The sequence below is a fragment of the Psammomys obesus genome, unplaced genomic scaffold (assembly GCF_907164565.1).
Source record: "Psammomys obesus unplaced genomic scaffold, mPsaObe1.curated_primary_1811, whole genome shotgun sequence".
Classification (NCBI taxonomy): Eukaryota; Metazoa; Chordata; class Mammalia; order Rodentia; family Muridae; genus Psammomys; species Psammomys obesus.
Genome location: NW_026585894.1, coordinates 8,727,308 through 8,735,970, shown reverse-complemented (window position 1 = coordinate 8,735,970; position 8,663 = coordinate 8,727,308). Strand labels below are relative to the sequence as shown.

Below are 8,663 nucleotides of genomic sequence, written 5' to 3'. Positions count from 1 at the left end.
ACATGTGCATGCTGACAGTTTCTATGAGTTCATAAATTCATTAGTTTTGCTATGTCTGGAAGTCACTGCTTCCTTGGTGTCTTCCATCCCTCCTGGCTCTTATACCCATTCTGCCTGTTCTGTCACATATGCTCTGAGAGGATGAACTTGATGGAGACATGCCATTTAGAATTAAATGTTCCAAGGTATATGTGCATGTTGTCTACTTGTGGGTCTTTGTATTATTTCCCATCTCCTCTAGGAGGAAGCTTCTCTGGTCCTGGCTGAGTGTGATGACAATTCTTGATTGTCAACCTGAAAATATCTGAAATTAAAACCCATGTAGTTGGGTACATCTGCGTGAGGTTTCTGCTTAATTAAATAATTCAAAGTGGGAAGAACCATGTTTTTAATCTGACCTTTTTGAGTTGGGAAGATCTACCTTTCATTTAGATTTTTTTGTTTTGTTTTGTTTTGTTTTACCTACAAAAGAAAGCATTTAATCGATAACAGTTTCAGAGGGTTAGTCCATTATCATCATGAAGGGAGAATGGCAGTAGAAAGGCATACATGGTACTGGTGCGTTAACTAAGATTTTACATGTTGAGACAACCATGTGGCAGAGAAAAAGAGGGAGAGAGAGAGAGAGAGAGAGAGAGAGAGAGAGAGAGAATGTAATAGTGTGGGATTTTTTAAAACCTCAAATCTGGTCCCCAGTGATACACCTACAAATCCATTCAAAACAGTTCCACACTAACTGAGAAACAAACATAATGTTCATAAACATCAACATGGCTTCAGGTTGCAGCATAGATCATAGATATCTACACAGTCTTCAATGGTAGCATAGAACAACATAGACCCAGCTGCAAAGAACCAAGGACCCAGACATGGCTCTCTGCAGCAACATTTACCCACATATCACCATGGATCCAGGTGACAGTTCAGCCACCCACTTATATGTGGCCCCTGCAGGCAGCACTGATTAAGAACATCAACATGGCTTTAGGTTGCAGCACAGTCCATGGGCATCTATGTGGCTTCTGGTGGTAACTCATGCTATGGTCATCAATACAGACCTAGCCACATTAAGGCCATAGACCCAGAAATGGCCTTGGTAGCATCCTGGACCTGGTCACCACTACAGTCTCATGTGACAGTGAAGGCCAATCATGTCAATATGGTCCCCTGGGGCAATGTGACCCACAAAAGTAAACATGAACTCTAGCCATGGCATAAATTATGAACATCCACATGTTTTCAGATGACAGCAGGGTTCACAAACCACATTAGTGCCACTAATCCAGACATGGCCTCAGCAGCATCACAGGACATGGTGTTCCTTTGAGGAGGTCTAATCTAAAAAGTAGACCATTCCTCATCTAGGACCTCTATCACTACCAAGATTTAGGGTGATTGTACATTTTGGAGTGAGCCTTAAATTCAATCAGAGAGTGATTAATTATTTCCACAACTTTTGTGCCATCATTGCACTAGAGTATCATGCAGGCAGGTAGCTATTGTAGATTGAAAGGCTTGTAACTGGCTTGGTGTTTGTTTAACTTCCCCCTCTGTTAACATGTAAAGCATCTTCTAATACAGTGAATGAAGGCACCAGTTAGGCAAAAGTTTTAATTATCCGTGTTCAACATGATATGCAAGTTCTATGTAGTCTTCAACAACAGAGCTTTACCATCAGATTTTGGAGAGAAATTAATAGACTGAGCCTTTGGAGGGTTTTCACTAACAACTCAATTAGATACAAGCAATTCCTGGCAGTCTTCCATTGTGTAAAAATACCACAATTTCTGTACCCATTCCTCTGTTGATGGACATCTGGGTTGTTTCCAGGTTCTGGCTATTACAAATAAAGCTGCTATAAACATGGTTGAGCAAGTATCCCTTTTGTATACTTGAGCAAAGTTTGGGTATATACCTAGCAGTGGTATAGCTGGGTCTTGAGGAAGCACTATTCCTGGCAGTCGAGGTTTCACTTGGTGGCACGAGAATTCTAATAGGTGCTTTGTCTCTTCTGTTATTTGGTGATTCCACTTAGATTTCTTTCATAAATGTTTATTTAAGAAAATTCTACTATTTATGGAATTTCTGAAGGGTGATATGCTACAAAGGGGAATTTTTCTTTTAGCATATTATATCATATTTCTTGAAGTGGTTATTTCTTGTTTCTGGTACATTAACTTTGAACACTTAGTTAATGTTAGTTTTTTATGGGTTTCTTTACAGTAAAGTTATAATAATTTTTGTATTAGAAAATGTGTTGGATTAGGTACAATGAAAATATGCTTTCATTTTCCTAAACTGTGCTTACTAAGTAACTTTAACCCCTCTCTCCCTCCCTGTCTCTGTGTGTGTTTCTGTGTATTATGTGTGTGTAAGATTGTAAGAGAAACACTCCTGTTTTCATTCTCAAGTGCTATCAATACTCTAATTTCATCAAATAGTGCATTATTAGAATAATTTGTTATATTGAAACAGATTATTATATGTGGATAGAGTTTTGGTGGTTTATTACATTTTAAGGCCAAAACTATTATTGACAATTATTATGTATTGGACTTCTATGATTATAAATGCACAGTCAGGAGTTTAAGAAATTGATGAAGGAAAATTTCAGTATATTCTTAAGGTCAAATTCTTCATGAATATATAGTAATTATATTATATAATTAAATTTGAAAATATCACATCCAGAATAAGAAACCAAGTTGTTTTAGTTGAATTTAGAAACTATATCTAATATACTTTGTCTCACATGCTAATGAACTGTTAGTTTCCAAATAATTACATGTAAACAAATAAACATTCAGAAAAATTACCTGGATGACTCTCCTATTATATCCTTCTCATGGAATAATTCTGTGTAGATTAATTTGCTTATAAGAAATATACTTATTATTGAAATTTTATTCACTAAAACTAGTCATGTGTCTTCTGAGGATAACTGAGTTCTGTGACCCATAATTAGTATAGTGTCTTAAAGGAAAAAATAGACAAATAATCTTTTAATTTAAAGTTCAGTTGTGAACCAAGTTGTAGAGAACATTTATCATGATTAGCATCTTCCTTGTTACTTTTGTAGATGACCTCAGCTCTTTGTGACCCACTTCATATTTTTAAATTATCATCCTGCATGATGACAAGGAGCCAAGGCTGCAGGCAAAGGAGGAAGACTTGCCAGAAGTGTCTCTAATTTTCATCTAAGAGTGATTAATATGCTATAAAAATTTGGGAGGAAAGGTTATAGACAGATGCTCAGTGTACTTCTATTCAGCAATACCCAGTATATAGTTGTGGGTGATGTTGGATGGCATTATCTTCTTTTGTGTTACTAAATCAGCTTATTTCTGCTATATTCTATCATCCTGTCATTTATACCATTGTATATATGCAAAAGATATTTCCTGGTGCTGAATTAATAGCTCAGTTGGCAAACTACTTCTTGAGCCAGCATAAGCTATGAATGGTGGTGTGTTTATGATCTCAGCATAGAAGCTTCAAAAAGAGGAGGATTCATGGAGCTTGCTTGCCATCCAGTCAACAGGTCAGCTATATGTCCAATGCATGGAGAAGAGAGAGGAAGGGAGAGATTGGGAGGGGAGGAGGGAGGGAACTAGAGGGGGAGATACAAAGTAAATAAAGTATAATTAAAAATAAAATAAAATAAAATAAAATAAAATAAAATAAATCTAAAAAAAAGGAAAAGAAGGTGTATAGCTCCTGAGGAACAACACTCAATTATTATCTCTGATCTCTTCATGCATGTACACTCATGTGCATGTAGGCTAGTAGCACCCAAACAAACATGCATGTGAAATTGCACAGAAATATATTTCTTGCTTGAATAAATGCAAAAATGGAACAATTGATTACAGTTGAGAGATGAGATGCAATTCATAACTCACCAATTTGAGAGTAGAACACTTCTGTTTTCTCAGCTCTGTGTATACCCAAACACAATGGGAAGATTCAGTTTTGTTTGTTTGTTTCTTATTTGAAGAAATCATTAGCCACAGTCTAGGCAGAAGACTCATGAGTTTTAAAACAATAATGGAATTCTTGATCATTTGCAGCAAGATTTTATCTTCAGTAATTGATCATTCTTTCAGTCTATTTATTTTACCTTTAAAGAAAAATTACTTTCTTTTTCTTTCCTTGTTACTGTGAATGAACAGTAGAATTCATCATTGTGAGCAATTCTTATTCTAATTTAATTTAGCTGCCATCTATAAAATATCCCTGGCTCAGAAGTAAATAGTACCAGTCTTTAAAAGCAATCTCTTACTACTTCTTGATTTTATCAAAAGCAATAATAAACTAAATGATTTTAGATTTTCAAATGGAAAAGCTACATTTTATAGGAATATAAATGTGTTAATTAGTCTGAAGTAATTATTTGAAAACAAAATTTGAGGACTAAAACAGAAATAAAAATCTAAATTACTTTTGACAAGAAACATGCATTTTTTAGCAACATCAACATGCTCTCAAGTAAGAAATAAATATGAAAAAATCTATTTGAATCTGTTAGTTGCATAACAGCAGTTAATTCTTCAATATAATTTATTACACATGATTAACAACTTGACACAAAATAAATGATATTTGCATATTTATTCATGTTAAAGGGAATGAAAAAATTCATTTTCTTTTATTTGCCATAATGAGAATGGATTACTTTACCATTAAAAATGTAAAAGATTCTATTTTCTTCATATTTACAGGAACATTTCTTTTGTCCTTCTAATAATGGTCCTAGTTACAGACATAAGGTTTGATGTACATTTCCCTGATGGATAGTAAATGTTCACCATCTTTTAAAATCAACTAGGGATTTATTTATCTTTTTTGAAAGTATTTTCAGGTCCATTGCCAATGTTTTAAGCTGAGTTATTTCAATTTTATTATTTTATTTTTACTATTGAATAATATGAAGTTATTTTTATATATGCTGTATACTAAACCCTTATCAGATATTTTTCTTTAGGTTGTCCTGTCATTGCACTACCTTGATTGACCAAGATACCAAAAGAAGCAAACTGCAAATTTTCACTTATATGTTGGTAAAATATAGAAATAAAGTAATAGAACACATAGAAACATAATAAAATCACATACTTAGCACAGAAAGAGGATGGACATCAGAAGAATAATAAAACAGGAAACAAGTAAGGAACCTGCCACAGGGGGCCTCTGAAAGGTTGTGCCCTGGAGACTATCAAAGCAGATCCCGAGATTTATGGCCAACTGTTGGTCAGAGTGCATGGAATCTTGTGAAAGAAGTGGGAAATAGTAAGATCTGGAGAGGACAGGAACTCCACAAGGAGAGCAACAGAACCAGAAAGTTTGAACACAGGGATCTTTCCAGAGACTCATGGTCCAACCAAGTACCATGCATAGAGATAACCTAGAACCCCTGCACAGATGTAGCCCATGGCAGTGCAGTGTCCAAGTGGGTTCCATAGTAATGGGAAGAGGGACTGCCTCTGACATAATCTGATTGGCCTGCTCTTTGATCACCTCTCCCTGAAGGGGGACCAGCCTTACCAGGCCACAGAAGCTGATAATGCAGCCACTCCTGATGAGATCTGATAGACTAAGATGAGAAGGAAGGAGAAGTTGACCTCCCCTATCAGGGGACTTGGAGAGGAGCATGTGTGAAGAAGGGAGAGGGAAGGTGGGATTAGGAGGGAAGAAGGGGGGGCTTTAGGGGGATACAAAGTAAATAAAGTGTAATTAATAAAAGTTAAAAAAACTTGAGATTTGACTTTGCTTACCATTATTGTTATTATATTATGCTTTTCATTCTTTTAAGAATAGTAATCTTTAAAATAGGGTTGGAATGGAAGTTTTCTAAATAAGTAATTGTGGCCTCTGAAACACACACATAAATCATGTATGTAAAGAAAAATATATTATTCATTGTAAATCTTAGTCTTCATAACTCTTTTAGCACATTTGGCATCATATTTGGAGATAAAACCCCAAATTGTGTGTGTATATGTCTGTGTGCATGTGTATTTTTATGTTTGTAGAAACATGTTTTGTTTTTTTCAAATAATATGTTGATCATCTGAGCTCCTGAATGTTGCATTTCCATGTTGTTCTTGTACTAAGCTGGAGATTTGTGACTGCAAAGAGAACAGTTAAATACAAATGTAAATGATTTGCAGGACTTCCCTACAGTAAAAAATCTGTTTGGTAATCCATATTAATATTCTTACTTTACAAAGACTATGAGTCTTAGTATTTGGTACAGATTCCCTATGTTTACCCAAAATTGCACTGTTAAGTTTTGAGACAAAGTGTGACTATGAAGCCCAGTTTGGTTGGACTCTTTCACCTTCCTGCTTTCCAAGAGCTTAAACTGTAGACTTATAATATCATGTCACATAATTCTTAGGGAATTAAAGCCAAAGTCTTGATCAAATTTAGCTATAGAAGTTAATACATGATAATGTATACAATATATTAAATTTTGCATGTAATCATCTGTAGAGGAATTTCAATCCAGTGATATGGTTTCTCTGGTTAGGGTGATCACATCCAAAGACCTTCTAGGTCAGCATAATCCAGCTGGAATGCAGACATACCTTGGATAAGAATATGATCTCGCTGGAATACAGACATGCCCTTAGTTCACACTTAGTTTATAGAAGGAAGCAGGCATGTTTGAAAGTGACCTCTAATTGAGGTTCAAAATCATAAATGAGAGAAAGATTTGATGAAATGAGCCAGAGATAGCATATGACCAACTCTCTTGAAAACAGAAAAAGAAAGAGAATTCAGTACAGTTCAATTGAGTTCAGTTTTCCCATTCAGAAGCCAGTTTAAATCAGTCAGGTTGGAGAGGAATTTGAACCAGAACAGCTGAGTAAAACCAGCCAATCATAGTTAAGAAAAACAAAAAAACAAAACTAGAATAGGTGAGCTTATTATGCAGTAATTCTAAAATCTAAGGTCTAAGTTAGCAGATGGAGGCTAAAAGCTAAAGCTTTCAAGGCTTACTGACAATTAGATTGAATGGAGGTTAAAAACTTCCAGGCCTAAGCCTATAAATAGCTAGAACAGAGAAAGAAACTCTCTGGGCTTGGCCCAAGCCATGTATTCTTACAAGTGTATGGCTCACATACCATCCCTACTTCTGAGGAAAAATAAACTAACAAATAAAAACAACAACAACAACAAAACTTTACAGCCATGAACCTGAACCAATAAATTAATCTCTCTTAAAATCACTGTTCTAAGTTTCATTCAGATGTAATATGTTTAGAAGTAATATTTGGTTGGATAATCTCACTTGACTCACATGCACAAACAATCTTTAAAGGTTATTTGCATTATTTAATATAGCAATAGACAGAGTTCAGTTTTGCTTGTGAAGTTATTCACTTATTGATTCATGCCTATAGTGTTTTTCATAGCTTTCAACTGTTTCTCTAAATTATCCAGGCAGTAGTTTTCATATATAACATTACATTAATTTACTTTCATTTATCCATTATAAAGATATGCTTATGATTGTGTAAATTTCTACCTCCAGCAATCTCCTTAACATTGTTACTCTTATATCTACATTGAATTCTGTACTGTTTAAAAATTAATTATTATTTATTTTAACTCTGTCCTTTACCAACTATATTCTAATTTTTGAATTTTTTGACTTAACATATCTCTTAAAAATAGTGTGTTCATCTCTTCCTGTTCTCCATCATGGCACAAGATCAAGGTGAAAAGGAGAACCCCATGCGGGAACTTCGCATCTGCAAGCTCTGCCTCAATATCTGTGTCAGGGAGAGCAGAGACACACTGACCCGGGCAGCCAAGGTGTTGGAGCAGCTCACAGGCCAGACACCTGTGCTTTCCAAAGCCAGGTACACCGCCAGGTCCTTTGGCATCAGGAGAAATGAAAAGATTGCTGTTCACTGCACAGTTCGTGGAGCCAAGTCACAAGAAATTATGGAGAAAGGCCTGAAGGTGCGGGAGTACGAATTACGGAAAAATAACTTCTCAGATACTGGGAACTTTGGTTTTGGCATTCAGGAACACATTGATCTGGGCATCAAATACGACCTAAGCATTGGTATCTACGGCTTGGACTTCTATGTGGTGCTGGATAGTCCAGGTTTCAGCATCGCAGACAAGACGCAGCAGGACAGGCTGCAATGGGGCCAAGCACAGGATCAGCAAGGAGGAGGCCATGCGCTGGTTCTAACAGAAGTATGATGGGATCATCCTTCCTGGCAAATAAACTTTATCCAAAAGGTCAATAAAATTTTCTCAGAAATTAAAAAAAAAATAGTGTGTTCATTTGATATAGGACAATGGCCTCAAGATCCATTCATGATGTAGTAAAAGTTAAATTTTCTCTCTGGTAACTGAACAAGAATATATTTTATATATTGTCTTAGTCATTGCTCTGTTGTCGTGGAGAGACATCATGACAAAGGCAACTCTAATAAGAGAAAGCATTGAACTGGAGACTTGTTACAGTTTCAGATGTTTAGTAGCTGAGAGCTCTGCATCCTCATCCACAGGCAGCAGGCAGAGGGGGACACTAGCCTTGACATGAAATTTTAAAATCTCCCCCTCCCCCCCCAAAGTCACCACTTTAATAAAGTCACACCTCCTAATCCTCCTAATTCCCCTAATCCTTTCAAGGAGTA

General features: G+C 35.8%; 1 protein-coding gene across 1 annotated transcript; it reads left to right on the top strand.

The window, feature by feature from the left end:
* The first annotated feature begins 7,703 nt into the window (after nt 1–7,703).
* On the top strand, nt 7,704–8,289 carry LOC129670992 (60S ribosomal protein L11-like). Its single transcript, XM_055599617.1, has one exon. The coding sequence runs from the start codon at nt 7,711–7,713 to the stop codon at nt 8,221–8,223; it is 513 nt and encodes a 170-aa protein (XP_055455592.1). The 5' UTR covers nt 7,704–7,710; the 3' UTR covers nt 8,224–8,289.
* Nucleotides 8,290–8,663: the final 374 nt, after the last annotated feature.